Raw genomic sequence first — 19,923 nt, forward strand, 5'->3', positions numbered from 1 at the left:
CGTGTGTGTGTGTCACCTGGTGGATTTCCTGCCACCCGTTCTCGTCAGTCATCCCTGCAACCATGACAACAACAAATCTTTCAGCAGTGAAGTGTTTTTGTTTTGCTTTTTGTTTTTTGACAAAAGACACAAACAAAATTAACAAATGATAAAATTAATCACACAGTAACAACAACAGCTCGGATTGACCCCTGTGAGCCTCCGTACCAATGGTGGCGTGGTCCTGCAGCAGCAGCTCGCAGCAGTAGGGGGCGCCGCCCACCATGGCAGAGTGATAGAGGGGCGTCAGACCTCTGCTGTCCTTGTAGTCTGGAGACGCTCCGAGGTCCAGGAGAGTCTGAGGACCACAACAGGACGGGACAATAGTCAGTTCAGTAGTTAGATAGATAGATAGATATACTTTATTGATCTCAAAACTGAGAAATTGGGACATTTAGTTAATTTGATTTTATATATAAAATCTTTTTATATTTCTATTTATATTTGAGTTTGAGTCTTTGTAGTGTTTTCATTTTGCTCTATTCTTATTTTATATCGTTCTGTTTATTTTTTTAACTTTATTTATCACATTTATATTTTTCCTTGTGCTGCTACAACACCTATATTGCCCCTCTGGAGACTATGAAAAAACACATTTTATCAAATATTATGTCCACTGAACTGAACTTAACTTAACTTTGACTTAACATAAGTTAACTTTGACTTAACTTAACTTAACTTAACCCAACCTAACTTAACTTAAGCTAACCTAGTTGACTTAACTTAACTTAACTCAACCAAACATAAGTTAACTAAACTTAACTTAACTTAACCTAACCTAACCTAAACTAACCTAACCTAACCTAACCTTACCTAACCTAAGTTAACTTAACTTAACTTATCGTATGGTATCGTATTGTATCGTAACGTACTGTAACGTATCTTTACTGAACTGAACGTAACTTAACTTCATCTTCACTTCATTTACCTGAACTGAAGTTATGTCTCTATGTTATATTTAAGGATGACCAGAAACAATAAAATCAAAAGACCAAAGAGGACTTTAATTACATTCGTTGAGTAAATGTGTTAATATTAAGGTTAAAATTATACAAAATATTAAACCCTCAGTGTTGAAAAAGCATTTAAATTAAAAATGTTCAGTTTCCACAAATTGCACACAGAGACTGAACCACATTAAAGGCTTTTACACACTTGTTTATATTGTTTTGTTTTCTTGGTGATATTAATTCAGACACAAACATATATTACAGTTGTTTGTGTCAGAGTACGTTCACACATAACAAGAATACAACAAGACAAAAAAGTGAAGCTTTTCTTTAAAAAAAAAAAAATCCAGAATGAGGTAAATTTTTCTGAGCCATCACGTATCAAACACGTCATGATAACAGAAGACCTTCTGAAACTGTTGCAAATGTGCATCGCTGAAGTATTTCTCATTTTCGTGTCATTTATTTGTCCCACCCCCGATGTGTAAAGGCCTTAAAACTTAATTTAAAGTGTCAGTTAAGGATCTACAAGGCTCCCTGTGACACACAGTTTGTTGTTTCATCTATGATAATACATAATTTATTAGAAAGATTATTTTTTGTATCAATAATCTGAATCTGTAATGTAACTTAAGCTTTTTAATGAATGCGGTGCGGTACAATATTTAGGCGTATGAAGATGCAGAAAATAGAAATTCTTAAGTAAACATCAAAATTGTACTTATAGTTGCAGTAAATCAGATGTTCTTTGCACCACTGACGGTAACACTGGGTCAAACTCAGCCAAAAGCGTCTTAAATCAAAGCAGCGGTGAGTGCTTTCTTACAGTGAGAGAGGCGCTGTTCCTGCAGAGGACGGCCCGGTGCAGGGCGGTGATACCGTCTCTGGTCCTGAAGTCCAAATGAGCTCCTCCACTGCGCAGGACTTTAATCAGGTCACAGCTCTCCTCCAGCTGGACGGCCAGAGTCAGAGGACACTCTGAGACACGAAACAGATGAGTCATTATTATTCCACAAATAAGAGCACATCAGCGGAAATAACTGTGTGGGACTGAAGAGAGTTCATGTGGAGGTCTTAAATTAAACTTAAGACAAAATTTTTACATAAACTGAAACTGAAAAAACCCAAACGGTTCATACACATTTTTGACAATAAATATCCATGAATTTTCTGTGATTTTGAGGAACATTTTCAAGACCATTGATACTCCTTATTCATTTTTTTCATTACTAAATAATAGCTTTTTAAAATAGATATTATTAAAAAAAAATTAATTTAGAGCAGAATTAGAAGGGAATATAACTGGTGATGCAAAAAGGCGGAGGCATGTCAAAAAAACAAAAAATTTAAGCACCGGGGAAGGACTTGTGTTTGTAATTTGGTTTATGGGGAGAGGCAAACAACTCTAAATGACTGTGTTTTATATTTTTATTTTACTGCCACTTTTTTAAACAGAACATGCTATCCAAACTGGAGGACCCGTGGATTTAGAGGACATGTTTTCTTTTTAAAAATGTTGGCTTTTTTTGTTTGTTTTTTCCATAAAATGTTTTCTTTTCCATTCAAGTTTTTTTTCTTTAAATCTTTTTAGTGATTTTTAAAGGAAACATGCCCTCCAAACCCATGAACATAGATATATATTTAATTTGGTTATTATTATTATTATTATTATTATTATTATTATTATAATTAGTCAAATTATTATTTTTTTAGATTTGGGGATTTTCAAAGAAAACCTGTCTTCCAAACCCTCAGGCATGTTTTTGTTGTTGTTATTTTCACAATTACAATAATAATAAAAATTATTATTGTCGTCGTCATTGTTTATATTGTCAATTTTTTTTGGTCAATTTTTATCATCAGAAAAAAAATTGGGAGTGTTTTTTTCTTTACAAATTTTTGGATGAAACCCCCCCAAAAAACAGAGAAACTCAAATTACAACACACACACACACACACACACACACACACACACACACACACACACACACACAGGACACTCTCTCTGCTGAGGACACCATTACTCAGATATATCTTGACATTGCCAACAGAGGTTTGCTCCTCATATTAAACCCTGAAGTTCACATAAATCTCCTATTCGAGCGTTGTGTGAATATTTTCATTGTACTCTGTGTGTATTAGTACTCACCCCCGGTGTCGGAGTCGTGGAAGTTGGGGTCCAGGCCCTTTTCCAACCATTTGGAAACCTTCTCCACATTCTTCTGATGGACATGTTCCATGAAACGCTTCAGGTTTGCCTGAAAAACAAAACCTAAATTATGAATTTACCTGATGGTAAAACTGCATAAACTCTCCAAAAGAATCCGTTAAGTGGAGAAGTCAGCGCAGGCGGAAAAGAGTATTTAGAATATAATTATGTGTGGTGGGTTTGTATGTTCGTGATGATTATGCACTGAAAGGAGTTGTATCGTCCAGACCTACTTAAAACACAACATTTATGTCTACAGCTGCACTTAAAGTGATTCATCAGACTAATTTTATGCATATATGCATCTGTGTGTGTGTGTGTGTGTGTGTGTGTGTGTGTGTGTGTGTGTGTGTGTGTGTACCTTGGTGTGCAGCTTGGCCAGCTGTTTGTCGTCCACGTAGCTCTGCGTGTAAACTCTCCTCTTATAACGAAACTGTTAGTGAGACATGAAAGGTTACCGCTACTTTTTGCAAAAGATTATTACATAAACAAACAAGTTGCCAAACGCAGAATCTGTCACCTTAAATCCCACGAAAACACAAAACCAACAGTGACTGCATCTCTAACAAGTACTGAGAGTGTGTGTGTGTGTGTGTGAGTGTGTGTGTCTACAGTCTGACATTATGTTTCCCTCTGCACCACTGCTGTTTAACCACATCAACAAGTCACACTGTTGCACTAAGTGACATTAATATATTAATATTAATTTATTTGTGTTTTTAACCCTTTGAAATTTGGGCAAATTGGCTTGACTTCTTTCAAAAACATCGAAAAAAAAGTCAATGAGCAACTTAAAAAGAAATGACCCTGAAATAAGTAATTAGTAAAAAGTAACAAAAAAATTACCTGAAATTGAGAAAAAAAGAAAAGTTAAAAAAAAGTAATGAGAATGACGTTAAGAAAGTTAAAAAAAAATTCTGCAAGATCATTTTAATTGAATAATTATAAGAAATAAAAAATATATCTTTCAGGACTCTAATTGCCTTCAGTGTTTTTGATAGAAATGAGGCCAACCTGCTCAGAGTTCAAAGGTTTAAATACTTGTGAAAAGCTTCTGAAATCAGCACAAGAAAAGCGATGTTGATCCAAGTTTCAAAGTGTTACAGATTTATGTCTTTTACAGCCCCTTTGCACTCACAAAAATAAAATAAAATAAATAAGATGCAGGTCTGGTTCTGACAGACAGATAAACTTACAGAGTATTCAATCTTTTTGACGTTAAAAAAAAAAAAAAAAAAGATTTACACCTTCAGTAGTTGCTTTCAATTTTTTTCGTGGGATTTGTTGACAAAAATAAAAACAGATTTTTTAAAAATTAAATAAATAAAAATGAATGAATAAATATATACATAAATAAAAATAAAATATAAATAAATTTTTAAAAATGGAAATAAAATAAATAAATGAATAAATACATAAATAAAAATAAAATATAAATGAATAAATAAATAAAGTCTACCTCCAGGTATGGGATGGGCGTGATGGGAGGGAGGGGATACTCCTTCAGCAGCCGCTCCTCGTCCAGAAACTTTCCGGCTCGGCCGTTGAACGCCGGCTGGAAGAGACCATAGTTCAAAACATCCGACAGAGACTGAGTCAACGTCACCAGAACCCTCTGCTTACTGGTCCAAACTGGTAACTCTGGGTCCAACCGCAAACACTTCTGAGAGAGCCAGAGACAGAGGAACAGACAGACAGAGAAAGAGACAGACACAGACAGACAGACACACAGGTTTGTCGTGCTGATTCATTCATTTCCTTTATATAACCTCCACTCGGGGTTATATATATACTGTATATATATGGTTATATATATACTGCATATACACTGTATATATGTGTGTGTTACCGTCTGCTGCAGGTCCGGGATGCCAATGCGGACGACAATGCTGTTTCCAGGGGGCGTGTCATCCGCGTCGTCGTCCCTGGCAACAGCAGAGCCTGTCGGGTTGCCGTTAGTAACCGCCTGTTGCCGCGGGCGATCATGTTTGGTGTCAGCAGCCGGACTCAGAGGCATGTGGCTGAAACACACACAGATAGTTGTGATCACAGTGTGCAGCAGAGGTGGCAGAAACAAAAATAATTATAAAAACTTTATTTCATTAAACGTTCAGGTGATTAAAGCTGTTTTCATTCAAGTGTTCGAAACAGAGCGGATGTTTACAATCATGCTAAACAGGGCTGCAGTCAAAGAAACACTCAGAGGGTGGCGTCTTTTTTATTTTTAGTCCTTTAAAAACACAAAAATAAAAGTTTGTGAACGACGCCCTGTTGTTCGGTATATTATGCAGTCTGTGGGATAAGGGGACAGAGTTGTCTCGCCTTTAACCCTTTAACTCAGGGACACTCAACTTGTTTTGCTTGGGGGCCACTTTTGCAAAATGACAGGAGGCCAGGGGCCCGAAACAGCGGCCCCATACATGTTCCTAGGATTGTAGGACATTTCTCAGATTTTATTTTAGGACGTTTTTAAGATTCCAAGACTAGGATTTTAAGACTTTTCTGGGATTTAGGACAAGACGCTAGGTCATTTTTAGATTTTAGGACAATTCAAGAATTTTGAAATATTTCTATGATTTAAGGATATTTCTAGGATATATGACATTTCTAGGATTTTAGGACGTTTCTAAAATTTTGGGAAATTTCTAGGACTTTAGGACATTTCTAGGATTGTAGTATGTTTCTTTTATTTTACAGTGTTTCTAGGATTTTAGGACATTTGTAAGACTTTAGGACAATTCTAGGATTTTAGGACAATTAGGGTCTTAGCTCGGACCTCTGTCGGGGGTCAGGGATCCTCCACTGGCACTTTTTTGATAAACAAGCTCTATTTTGATGCTGTTTTATGCACTCTGGCACCTTATGTGTACTAAAAGTACAAAAACCGGTGTGAAGTATTTCGTTTTTATAGTGAAGATCAAAATGGTTGGGGGCCACCTGGCACCATTTTTGGCTCGCAGGCTGTAAGTTGAGTATCTCAGCATTAAATGTTCAACATTAGGTGGTTAAAGCTGTTTGAGTTAACTGGTCAGCAACCGACACAATTAGCTAGAAATGTGGGAGAAACTGGTTAAACATTAGCCCCTTTTCATATATATAATATAATATTAATATATAACCTCTAAAGCTTTTACACCTGGATCAACACCTGCTGACAAACCGCCTATAATAATAAAATGAACATTTGGAGTGAGGAGTACATTACAGTTCTGTTCGTGGTGTAAGTTATGAATGGAAATTTTATGAAGTCATGAAAGAGTTTTGATATTTTGTCCGTGAAATTGTGGCGGGAAACCCTGATGTTAACATGACGCCACGACTGAGTGAAAACACACCGACTTGGGCTGAAAGAGTTACATCACAAGTTTTGTGTGTTGAATTAAGAGGTATCTTGCATTTTAATGACACGAGCAGCTGGATATGATTGGTACTTTCTGTCAGAGAGACATTAGCATGAATCTGACAGCCTCCCACAGACACTTCTCACCGCAGACATTTTGCATTTCCAAAGGTGTAAGTAATAACAGCAGTAATGGCTGCTTTCCAGTTAGGTGTTCACCAAAAAGTGACACAGCCGTGAGAGAGTCATCAACAGTGGTGGGATGGAGTAGAGCACATTTCATAAAGCAGTGATACTCAACTTAAGGCCCGCAGGCAAAACATGGGCGCCGATATGATGCTGGGTGGCCCCCCAATCATTTTTTAATTCACAATAAAAATAAAGTGATTCACACTGGGTATTGTTTTTGTACTTTTAGTGAACATGAGGTGCCAGAGTGCATAAAATAGCATCAAAATAGAGCTTGCTTATAAAAAAAGTTAAAGTGGAGGACCCCCACACCCCCTCCTAGCTAAGATCCTAATGTCCTAAAATCCTAGAAACATTGTAAAATAAAAGAAACATCCTACAATCCTAGAAATGTCCAGGAAACCTAAAAATGTGCTAAAATCCTAGAAACATCCTGAATTCTAGACATGTTATACAGTTCAAGAAATGTACTAAATTTAAGAAACATCCTAAAATTCCAGGTATGTACTAAATCCTTGACATGGGCTAACATCTAATAAATGTCCCAAAATTCGAGACATGTCCTAAAATCATAGAAATGTGCTAAAATCATAGAAATGTGCTAAAATCATAGAAATATCCAAAAGTCCAAAAAACGTCCTCATATCCTACAAATGTCCCTGAAGTCCTAAAAATGTCCTAAATCCTAGACTTGTCCTGCAAACCTAGAAATGTACTAAAATCCTAGACACGAACTAAGATCCAAGAAATGTTCCAAAGTCAAGGAAACGTCCTAAAATACTTGAAATGTCCTGTAATCCTAGACTTTTTACTTGAGTGAGGTTTGGAGTATTTTCAGAGTGTTGTTAGTACTTTTACTTCAGTAAAGGACCTGAATACTCCTTCAACTGCTGTTAATAGATGATGTTTGTGATTTTTGTGTCGTCTCTCTCCGACTGTGGGACAACATCTTACTCAGCGTGTCTGCTCGCTCTGACTCTGATCTGACCTCCACCTTCTCCAACACTAATAATGGCCGCAGGATGTTACATCACATCCTGTTTTTCACCCTGAGCGCGCACACAGACTCACATAGCTCAGAAAAAAAGTCTGATTGTTCTGCAGAACAGTTTAGAGACAACAGTTTTCCAACAAGTTTATGGACTGTCTTAATTTTTCATATATATATATATATATATATATATATATATATATATATATATATATATATATATATATATATATATATATATATAATTTGGGGTCATTCCTACTTTTCTTCCATTTTTTTGTTTCTTTGTTTTTCTTCTATTTTTTAAGGTAATTTTCCTGTTTTTTAATTTTTATAATCATTATTACCCTATTATTACCATTTTTTTTGTAAAAAATTATAGCTAAGTTAGGCGTAATATCTTGTCAAATTGCTCAGTCTTCTTCACGTTTAAAAAAAAAAAAAGAAATCCAGAATATGGCTCAGGTGTTAAAGGTTTAAACAGCTGTCACGACCAAAAACTCAACACCAAACAGCTGAAGGTGATAATTCTCTGTATCAGTACGAGCACCACCTTTCAGATTAGTGTTGATATAAAAATATTGATTATAGCTGATTTTTAAAACGATGGAGAGAGAGCTGGGTCTGGCTTAAAATTAAAAAAAAAAAAAAAGAAAAGTTGAGCCAACCCCTGATAATGTTTGCACAGTCTCCCACCAACAACCTCTGCTGCTGCTGCTGATATTATTTTCTAATCAACAGGAGACATTTTGATGTTTTAATTATCATATGTATTAATCATCATTGGTGCTAATTAACACTTTATTATCATTCATGCTTTTGAGATGGAACCGAAGTCAGAACTTAATGGCTGCTTCCATTATTTATATATATATATATATATATATATATATATACACACAGCTGAAGATGAAAGACGGAGACGGAGAGAGACGGAGAGAGAGAGGACGAGTTGTGAGTTGTCATAGAAACTGGAATAGCAGGGAATCCTGTGATAACCTCACAGTGTCACTGTGTGTGTGTGTGTGTGTGTGTGTGTGTGTGTGTGTGTGTGTGTGTGTGTGTGTGTGTGTGTGTGTGTGTGTGTGTGTGTGTGTGTGCATGTTAAAAAAAGCCCCCTGATCTACATGCTCGCTGTTGCTATGGCAACGCAGTTGAACAATTTTCGCAGATGCCGTTTAAAACTACCATCCTACCTGCTGACTCTCTCTGTGTCTCTGTCTTGTCCTTATTATCTCCGCTCGCGATGAGGGGAATCTGGGTTAAAATTAAAAAATTCTCAAAAAGCCACCCATCTTGTGATAGATTTCTAATATCGGATCAATACTGAACTGATTGATGATGCAGGCGTCTTACATGTGTGCAGAGCTCAGCTGCACTGATCCACTAGTGTTTAAAGGCTGTTTGTTTTTTGCATGTTTTGGCTTTTTCACTTCATATCTTGTGTTGTGTTTGTCGCTGCGGCCAAAATATGTCATCAATAAGACACGAAATCAGAAAAATATGTGATAATGAATATTGCTATAAAGATATTACTTGCAATGAATAAACAGATGATAAAGTGTACTGTGTTTTCCGCTCTTTTCAGTATACTGCTCAAATACAAAAAAATGGAACATTAAACTGAATATAACCGGCACCAATTTAAAAAATATTTAAAGTAGAGTTTTTTGCTGATACTCTCTTTCAATTATCTAAAAAAAATCTCAATATCATGAAATATATCCCAGTCTTTGCAAATATATATATATACATATATTGTGCATAGCGAATAACAATTAATCAATGATTAATTAACTGGTCGTTAAGAATTTAATCGAACGTGTAATTTAATCGATTAATCGATAGGCCATGAAATACTGTCCAAATATACGCAATATGTTACTGTGAGCTTTAACTGAGGATAAAACACATTAAAATTCATCCAAAAACAAAAATGTTTCTCTGCTGTTTAAGTTAGAGTTGGTGGCTGTTTATTTAATGTTTATAATTTCTGAATAATTTCCAAGAAGTTTCCTGCAAAGAAATATTCATTTTGGGACAAATTATGAAAGAAAACACTTTATTACAAGTTATTACATCTAATCAAATGTTAGTAAAGAGAGTCTTTTAGTGAGTGTAAAGCTGTTCAGATGAACATCCAAAAATAAAAATGAAGTCAAATCTGTCTATAAGGAAGCAATAACATGAAACAATGATATCGACCTCATGGTGGCGCTAGGTTTACCATTAGACTCCTCAAACACTGTTGGACTCTGCTGCCTACATTACCCACAATACAGCTCAACCTGACAGCTCAGTCAGAGACTCAGGTGTGCTGTGTTTTGTATCCATGAGCCTGCAGCAGAGACGAGCAGCAGCGGGCTTCAGACAGGGTTTCTCCTGGCCCAAAACGAAGTGCACGTGCGTGTGCACAGCGCCTTCAGCGAAAGCAAACACCCGGGAGTTCGGAGCTCTAATTATTATGTGATTGAGGAAAATCAAAAGTATTTGTAAATTGTGGCCAAATTGTTACGAGGATAGTCAGCTGCGTCTAAAGAGTGTTGAAGGGATGACGTATCGTTGTAGGCATCGCACTCGTTCCCTCGTCAAAAACCTTACAGGATTTTCGATTATCGCCAGAAATAAGCCCTGAGACGAACACAAGTTTATGATACTTAAATGTTTTGTTCAGCGTGATAATCTTCACAGATGACCACTTTTGTGTGTTTCGAAGCGTAAATGAAATTGCAAGACGCAAAAAGCGATTGTTAGGCTCTAAACCAACTACACCATCGCATGACTTAAACATCATCGCCCCGAATCGTCCAACTTCTGATGTGATTCAACGTGTTTAATTTTCTACAAAACTCTCTCCTGTTAGCGTGACCTGATCTGGCTAATGATCACGTCAATTGCTAGTCTCAATTCCTTTTTCAAAGACGAACAAAAACGAGTGTGTCTGCTGTACAAACAGTCTGATTTAGCCACATGTAAGCAAACGTCTGATATTATGTCGTTTTATTGTTACTGTTTCTGTAAGGTGACCTTGAGTGGCCTGAAAGGCCCCCATAAATAAAATGTATTATTATTATAACTATTATTATTATTCTGAGAATAAATTTGTAGTTTTATGAGAAAAACTTGTAATTTTATGAGAATAAAATCTGAATGTTATGAGAAAAAAAAGTCGTAATTTTACGAGAAAAAGTCCACTTTATGAGAATTAAGTTGTTATTTTATGCCAATGAACTAATAATTTTAGGAGAAAAAAAGTTGTAATTTTATGAGAATAAAGTCGTATTGTTATGAGAAAGGGGAAATTATTTTAAAGAAATAAACATATTGCCAGCAAACTGTAAAACAGGTGAGAGCGCAGGTCAACAGGTGACCTCTCTGCGTGGCAGGACACGACTCGGGGACGGTGGCTGCCTCGGAGGCTGCCTGTGCTCTCGCCTGTTTTCAACATCTGGAGACACTTAGAAACAGCACCTGTAATATCAGTGGAGTACAGGAAATACGTACGTCCTGCTTGGATCCATTCAAACACTCTAAATGTAGTTTTTTTTTAACGTCTTTCTGTCATATTTCCAGTGAGCTTTGAGCCAAACGAGAAGCGAACACGTGTAGAGGATCGTGTGAATTTGATGTTTTTTTTGCATTTAAATGTTCCTGCTGAGCGGTCGCCTCTCGAGCCTCAGATGTCTGAGTGTCCTTGAAGGCACCAGCAGAGAGAGTTTTCAAAACAGTCCCTGATCTCAGCTGCGTTTAACCCTCGACGATAATTCAATTCGCCATGAAAGTCAATATCCAAAACACATTTTGAGTCCCGGCAAGTTGATTTTTTTGCAGCAGGCTTAAATGAAGTGACTGTAATGAAACGGAGCTGGCAGGACACACGAGAGAAGCAGCTCACTGACATGAATCACTTCCTTTCATTTACTACAGTAAAAGCCCGGTAATTGCAGCGATATTTAACGCTAACATCTCACCCTGCGGAGGAATCCTCGGCACACACGACGGCGTGGCAATCTTTGAAATGCCAGAGGACCAGATTTTAAAGGAATTACAGACCCATTCATCCCTTTTCCTCCACCACATGCTGCCATTCAGGGTCACAGCGGGATGCAGAGTATCCCAGCATGCACTGGGTGGAGGTCATGGACAGGCCAACTGCAAACATTCACCTTTGGGATGTAAACAGGGAATGTTTCTCTCTGGTTTTTAAATCTGTGTTTAGTCGCACAATGTCTCATTACAGGCTCAAAGGGACAGTTGGGATGTTTTAAAGTGGGGTTTTATGAGGTAATTATTGAGATAATTATCCATAGTCTGTGTATTAAATAAAGTAGATGTCAGTCAATATGCCCCCAGTTTGGAGAAGCAGACAGAAGTATCGACACAGAAGCTGTGCAATGCTCTGCTGTGGGCGGGGAAGCAACAAAACATATTTTAGGAAATAGTAAATGTATTAAAAGGAGCAGTGTGTAGGATTTAGTGGCATCTAGCAATGAGACTGCGTCAAGTGTGAGCTCCTGGTTACAATTCCTTCATTGTAACCAGGAGCAGAGGTCCTATGTAAGTTCCTAAAAGCCTTAAAATGTCCTAAAATTGTAGAAACTTCCAAAAATCCTAGAAATGTCCTGAAATCCCAGACATGACCTAAAATCATAGAAAAGCCCTAAAATCCTAGAAAAATCCTAAAGTGCTAGAAAAGTCCAAAAATCAGATAAATGCCCTAAACTTCAAGAAACATCCTAAAACCCAAGAAACATCCTAAATATCCCAGAGATGTCTGAAAAATGTCCCAAAATCTTAGAAATTCTTAAAGTCCTATAAATATCCTAGAAACATGCTAAAATCCTTGAAACATCCGAAAATCCTTAAAAAATCTTGGTATGTAAAATGTAGGTATGTCCTAAAATCCTTGAAATGCCCTAAAATTCTAGAAACATTCAAAAATCCTAGATATGTCCTGAAATCCTAGAAAAGTCCTGACATCCTAGTATCATCTAAAATCCAAGAAACATCCTAAAAACGTAGATATGACGGTGCCTGGTGGATCAGTGGATAGAGCGGGATCCCACATACGCAAGTTGTGTCCTCGCCACAGCAGCCGCGGGTTTGATTCCAGCGTCAGCCCCTCGGTCCTCGAACTGTCCTGTCCATTAAACGCAATAAAAGCCAAAAAACATAGAAAAGTCCTAAATTCCTTGAAATGTCCTAAAATCCTAAAAACATCTCCTAAAACCCTACAGACATGTACGAGGCCGCTGCAACAGGCCCTTTGGCTCTTGTCATTTTGCAAAAGTGGCCCCCAAAGCAAAGCGAGTCCCTGTTTCAACAACCTAAAAGCATCACGGACCGTTCAAACATAAGAAGGAGCATTTTTACTGAATGGACCAATCAGGCTTTGTGGCGGCAAACTTTTCAAGTTTACGATGTTAAACTTTGGGCAACCACTTTGGGCAGAGTGATTAATGTTGACCATGAACTGCAAACATCTCCAGTTTTTTCTTCTTTAACAGATCAACAGCATCTAATAAAGCCATAAAACGATGCATGCTGTCCCTCGGTGGACGACTGGCAGGAAGGACACAGTCTCTATCAGTTCTTTGCTTTTGTTCATGTTGTGTAACAGAGACAAAAGCTGTGAGCCGAAGCCCGTCGTCGCGTTATCACGACAGTTCACTACATTTGTTCTCTGGGTGTTGATAAACTCCCTGTTTTGACAGAACAGCAAACACGGAGCCCAAACAACAGATTAGCCGCTTATGTAATCCTGCTAAACCGTATCTGCGGTATTAACGTCCCAGTGACTCGTTTCTGTCCACTTTCTGCCTCCTGATTTGTAGGATTTGATTTTCCAGCCTTCAATTGTGTCTCTCCACTTCAGAAAACACTTCAGATCCACCAATCAGAGGCTCTGAATCACCTTCCTGCCATTTAAAATAAAACTTCTTCTTCTCTGAGGGGGAAGATAGTCGGCAGAGAAACACTGAACTCCACAGTTACTGAAATTCATCACCGAATGATGATAATGTTTTCTGTGGCAGGGTGAATCTGATGAGCAGGTTCAACCCCCCGAAATCTCCCTCTGAGTCAACTCAACGAGCCGACAAACACTGCAAAACCCACGAAGCACTTTTGATCGACCCTGGAGCTGTCGAGAGTTTCTCCTCTGAGGTTTAAAACTGAGAAACTCTTATTTTGGAAAAATTATGTTGGAAAAAAAAAAACACGCAAACTGAAAACCAGTTTTTGGCCTTTTTGTTCACCAGAGCTCAGAATAAAAGCTCATTAAATCCATTTGATGGATTAACCTTCAAAATGAAGGTAAAGATAAAAGGCGAGCCAACGCTCAGACAGCTGTTCAAATACTAAATCTGTGACAAACGCTGTTGTGAAAGAGCTCGATTACACATTTCAAAACGATAACTCCCAACATTCACAGTCGATTACTGAGCAAAGATATCACAGCTTCAGTCTGAAAAAAAAAACTATGATTTCATTAAAAAAGGACCTTTTCTGCTCATTTTCAGGATCACACTTGTATTTTGGGTTCCTGCTACACTGTTAACTATTTCCAGAATTTTACAGGATGTTACAGGAATATTTGACAATAAATCACTGTAAAAATTATATAGTAATTTACTGTGAAAGTAATGCAGCCACTAGTAATTTATTGTAAATGTATATTCAAGTATCTTACACTGTATTTATATCATTGTATCATATTTAAAGTGACGTATTATAAAATATTACACTTTCATTCTTTAATTTCAATTATGGCATCTTTGTATCTATATCACTGTATATTTTCTTTACGTAATTTATTGTGGAATACTTAAGTTACATCCTGTAAAATCCCAAGAATAATCACAGTATCTCTTTATCTATATCACTGGAATTTATTGTCAAATACTAAAGTTACATTGTATAAAATCCCAGAAATAATCACAGTATCTTTGTATCTATATCACTGTATCAATTTTTTTACCATAATTTACTGTGAAATGTCAAAGTTACATCCTGTAAAATCCTGCGTGTAATCACAGTATCTTTGTATCGATATAATTGTATGTGAAATATTACAGTGAGATCCTGTAAAATCCTGAAAATAATCACATTATCTTTGTATCTATCATTGTATCATTTATTTTATTTTATTGTGAAATACTATAGTTACATCCTACAAAATCCTGGAAATAATGACAGTATCTTTGTGCACTAATTACTTGTAGGATTTTAAAGTATAAACTATAATATTTTGCAATAACATACTGTAAAAATGATACAGTAACTTACTATAAAAGCAAGGCTACTTAACTTTTATCTTTGCCAGGATCTATCTAGTCTTAACTTTGAGGTAAAATTCTTGGAAAGCATCAAAATTCTGCGAATTTTCTAAGAATTTCGTCACTTGGAGGCTTTATGAATATGGCCCCAGGATGCCAAAATCTCTCTTTTTTTGGGTCCATCCTTTTCTTGGTATTCTCTTCTTCCATTTTCGCTCTTCCTTTTATTCAGCCTCCTTTTGTTTGTCTGATAATTCCTACTCTTTCCGAGAACGCTACTTTCACGCCTCAGTAAACAGAGCACTTTTGCTGTTTCCGATCATATTTGTATGATGGAAAACGCTCGGTCTGTGGTTATCTTTATGCCCGCTGTTGTAAATGTGAATGGGTCCTTCAGGTAACACTCAGTGGGGGCAGAAGCAGCTTTTGTGTTGCTCGCAGTGGTTGTTTTCCTCTATTGTTCTCTGCACAGAGCTCAGTTATGTAACGTCTCCTCAGGACCGTCCTCAGGTTTCCTTCAGGACCCATCAGATCCAGGATGTTCGGGCCCCGATTTCGGCTCCACATCATTGTCTTGTTGAGAGGTGAAATTCTTGCTTGATTCGACCGACGGGAGGCTTCATCCTGAAATAACTCGGGGTCACCGTTTTGATCATTTCCCGTTTTTGTCCCGAGCAGAGCCGCTGTCCTCCCACACAGCCTGAACAACAGCAGCTACGATCATCCGGAAATAAGACTCGAACTGCTGCGGTTTGTTTGCCCACACGGCTCCGAGAGGCCGACCGTGACTCCTGATGGGAAACTGTTTCAGCTTTCAATCGTCTTTGATTCAGTTTGAACTGGTTACAATTCAAACATCTGATCCAAAAAAAGTCCTGGTGTCAAGGATTTACTGACGTTTAAGATTTGATCTGCAACAACTAGAGTTCCTGATATATGAAAATTAAATAAAGACAGAAGGGGCTGAGTTAGTACTAAATGTATTTAACCCTTAACTTTTTTGTGCTGTTTTCAGCAGATTTTTGCTAGTATTTAAACCTTTGAACACCGAACAAAATGGTGCGATTTCCAAAAAAGGTTTAAAAAAAAAAAAAGGCAATCAGGTAAGATATGTTCAAGAAATTAGACTTTTTACGAAATTGTTTTTAGAAAGCTACAATAAAATGTCTGGGAAAAAACTATATAAAAAATATCATAATGAAAAATTTGAAATTATGTTTCAAAATTATTATAATTTTTAAGCATTTTTTGTTTTTTTACTCTATTTTTTTCAAAACCTTTTTAGGAAATTTCTTTCCTTTTAATTTCTTGCAAATTTTTGGGTCATTGCCGTCTTTCCATGTTTTTGACCGAAATCAAGTCAAGTTAAGGTTTGCTAAGGTTTCAAAGAATAAAAATGAGTATAAAATATTTTCTATATTAGCAATTAAAAGAATTCAATTTACCAATCACCAAAAAAAAACACAATATTGACCATTTAATATATACAAACATATTTTTTTATTTTCAAAATTCTAATAATTTTGTAACATAATTTCCTAATTTTTTTTTACCATAATTTTTGTTTTTGTTTGGTTTAAATTAGGAATGATAACAATCAATCAGTCATTAAGAATTTAATTGAATATGTGAAATTTAATTGGCTAATTGTTAAACTATGAAATGAAATAAATGCAATAAGTTGCTGTGGGCTTTGACTAAGAACAAAAAATGGCATTGTTTGAAATAAGCAAAGTTTTTATGGGCTTTTTTTTTCACGTGATGATAGATAATTAATTTTACCGATTAACTGATGAAGGAAAGTGCTTACAATTTGCAACCCTAAGTAAGTTTAAGTGATAAAAGGTGCAGAAGACGTCCTGCCACTCGTCCTCTTGCATAATTCAGACACTCAGTGTTCCTCTACAGTGAGAAGAGCGTCTGTGTTACCAGCTGACAATGATCACAGCCTTTGTGCACGCGACGTGATCGGGATGAAAAATCAGCTTCACATCCAGAAAGAGCTTCACGGACACAAAAAGTGACAGAAATGTCCTCAGGGAGCAGGAGGAAGAAGACTGGAAGGAGTCTGATAGTGGCAAGTAAGTGTCTGGAATATGATTTCCAAAAAAACAAGACCGGCCTATTAATTTATCCGTAGGTATACAAGTACCTCACCAAATGGGCCTGAAGTATTCAACAGGCGTACACCTCAACATTCAGGGGATCAGCAGCAGCTGATTCGTCCTCTCTGCGTACACGGAGTACTTTCACTTTGTGTCCAAGATGTACGAGTTATTTAATCACGTTCCAACGAAGGCCAGAAAAGCTTATTCACGTCTTCAAACCAGATAAAATGAATCAAGGTTTCTGTGTTTGTATTTGTCAGCGAGGAGTAATTTGCTCTTTAAAGGCTGAAATATAAAAACACCTCAAAGACCTTAAACGTGCCTGAAACTCAGTAAATGACATTCCCATTTTAGCTGCACATTCCAGTAATCAACAATTTTATTTTATTTTATTCAATTTTATTGGTTTTACCTTAGGTGTGTTTTATCTTTTATTGGTTTATCTACTCTTTTATCTTATTTTGTTGGTTATATTCCTGTTATCATCTTTTATTGGTCCATCCATTTTATTTCATTCTATTTTTTTGTTATTTTATTGATTTAATTCACATGTATTGTGCTCTTTTAAAAGTCTACTTTTAGTATTATTATTTAATTTAATTTTAACTTTTGTTTATCAGTTCTGACTCATGTCTTTGCATTTTTGAGTGGTTTATTCTTCATGTTAATGTTAATTTTTTGTGAGTGTTTAATTTTTATTTTTAATGGATTTGATTTTTTTGCTTTTATGGTCATTTGACGGCTGTATTTTGTGTTTCCAAATTGGATCTCCCACTTTGTGCTTCCAGCTGGAATGAAATGTGCTTTATAAATAAAGTTCTGCTTGCTTTAGTGTGGAGATGAAGAGGTGGAGGAACCCTATGAACCTGGTCTTAAATTTAGGCCGTGAATGTAAACAGGGACGAGTTCAGTGTGATGATGTGGAAGATAAAAAGGCTGACACCGCATTTTTTTGGGCTGTTTTAGCCCATTAAAGCGGGGGTAGGCAGAAATGTGAAAAAGGCAAAAATAAATTAATTAATTAACAGCAGAATTTGAAAATACGCCCTCTCCCAGCAGCTTTTATAGCACTTTTTAAAACAGACATTGAAAAGTGCTTCACAAGGATAATTTTGATTTTGAGGTGTTTCTACAAGTCCTCTGACTATGATATTTTGTCTCACAGGAAGTGAGAGTGTGATCAGTTTTATTATGTAACGCACAGCGAAGTGAAAGACTGACTTTCTTCTCCAACAGTCAGTAGACGTCGAGTAAACATTGGCAAACATCGGCTGGTATTAGATCAGTTCTCCCACACAGCTCTGGGATCAGCTGGTCATGTTATTGTCATAACAATCATGTTGACTGATCAGAGTGTGTTTGTGTTTTATAACAATATGATGTAACACAAGTTGTATGAGTGAACGTTCGAAACGCATGTTCAGACAATATTTTTTCATCCCAGACAGACAATGCCACAGCGGACACTTTACACAGTCCAGTTTTCCATGATATATAGACCACAATGGCTCAAAGTGCCAATATCTGCTGCTGTTGTCGGACCTTTTTAGTAGGGCTGCATAATTTAGAGAATATTCAAGGTGGAAACTTCCCACGGGAGTTAACAGGAATAAAACGTTAATCATGGGGCTTTAGCTGTAATTACGTAACATGCAGATAGAAAACAAACCGTTTACTGCCATGAGCAGATGTAACTGTAAACTCTTCTAATAGAAATTTTTAAAAATCTGCAGTTTCATTGAGTCAATGAGTCCATTGAAACAAAAAAGTTCCCTGACTCCACTCTAAAAAATAATAATAACTCTCCCAAAAATAATACTCTTCTAAGCCTTTCTCTCAATGGACTCCCTGTATGTCAGATTTTATGTGAATTTTCCCTGAACTTTAAGTTTATTCTTGAAAGATGTGCTAAAAACATATGAAATATTTACTGAAAATATACCAGAAATAAAATTAATATTTTCCACTACAAATTTACTACAAATTCACCAGAAAAGTACTTAAAATTAACCAAAAATCCACTGAACATCTAACAGAAATTTATCAAAAATTTACCAGGAACTTACTAAAAAAATACCAGAAATTTACTGAAAATATACCAAAAATCTACATCACATCTGCCAGAAATTTACTTAAGATTTACCAGATATTTACTAAAAATTCTACCAGAAATTGACTACAGATATTCCAAGAAAGTACTTAAAACTTACCAAAAATCTACTGATCATCATAAATATATTAATATAATATAATTTACCAGAAATATATTTATCATTTACCAAAAAAACTTTACCAGACCTTTACCAAAAGTATACAATTTACCAAAAGTATAGTATATATTTACTAAATATTTAAAATTTGTCATTTACTACAAATTTACCAAAAATCTACTGAAAATTCACCAGAAATGTATCAATAATTTACCAGAAATTTACTGAAAATGTACCAAAAATCTACTGAACATCAACCCGAGATCTATCAAAAATTAACCAGAAACTTAGTGAAAATTTACAAGAAATCTATTGATCATTTACCAAAAATGTAATAAAACATAAACCACAAATTTACTAGAAAATGTACCAGAAATTTACTGAAAACTTACCAAAAAATGTACTTAATTTAGTGAAAAATTACCAAATATTTACTGAAATTTTACCAGAACTACCAACCCTTTGCAACCATACTTATGACCTCCTCAAAAATGTAGGTGTGTGTTCACAAATCTGATGATGTACAGCAGGCTGTGTGAACCAATCAGGACTGAGATCGAGCATACGCTGACAAATAAATCAGGAAATGAATCCTGTTCAAACAAATCAA

General features: G+C 36.2%; 1 protein-coding gene across 2 annotated transcripts in view; it reads right to left on the reverse strand.

The window, feature by feature from the left end:
• shank3b (SH3 and multiple ankyrin repeat domains 3b) overlaps positions 1-19,923 on the reverse strand; it is a 55,637-nt gene that overhangs the window by 24,024 nt on the left and 11,690 nt on the right. For both annotated transcript variants that reach the window (XM_088072452.1, XM_042511267.2), the window contains exons 3-9: positions 5,048-5,219; positions 4,658-4,861; positions 3,560-3,631; positions 3,139-3,247; positions 1,816-1,967; positions 208-337; positions 17-54 (exon numbers count right to left, since the gene is read on the reverse strand). In XM_088072452.1, coding sequence (XP_087928578.1) covers positions 17-54; positions 208-337; positions 1,816-1,967; positions 3,139-3,247; positions 3,560-3,631; positions 4,658-4,861; positions 5,048-5,215 — 873 coding nt within the window. In that variant the 5' untranslated portion in view covers positions 5,216-5,219. The remainder of the gene's footprint in view (positions 1-16; positions 55-207; positions 338-1,815; positions 1,968-3,138; positions 3,248-3,559; positions 3,632-4,657; positions 4,862-5,047; positions 5,220-19,923) is intronic.

The sequence above is a fragment of the Plectropomus leopardus genome, chromosome 22 (genome assembly GCF_026936395.1).
Source record: "Plectropomus leopardus strain MGB_pleo_1.0 chromosome 22, ASM2693639v1, whole genome shotgun sequence".
Lineage (NCBI taxonomy): Eukaryota > Metazoa > Chordata > Actinopteri > Perciformes > Serranidae > Plectropomus > Plectropomus leopardus.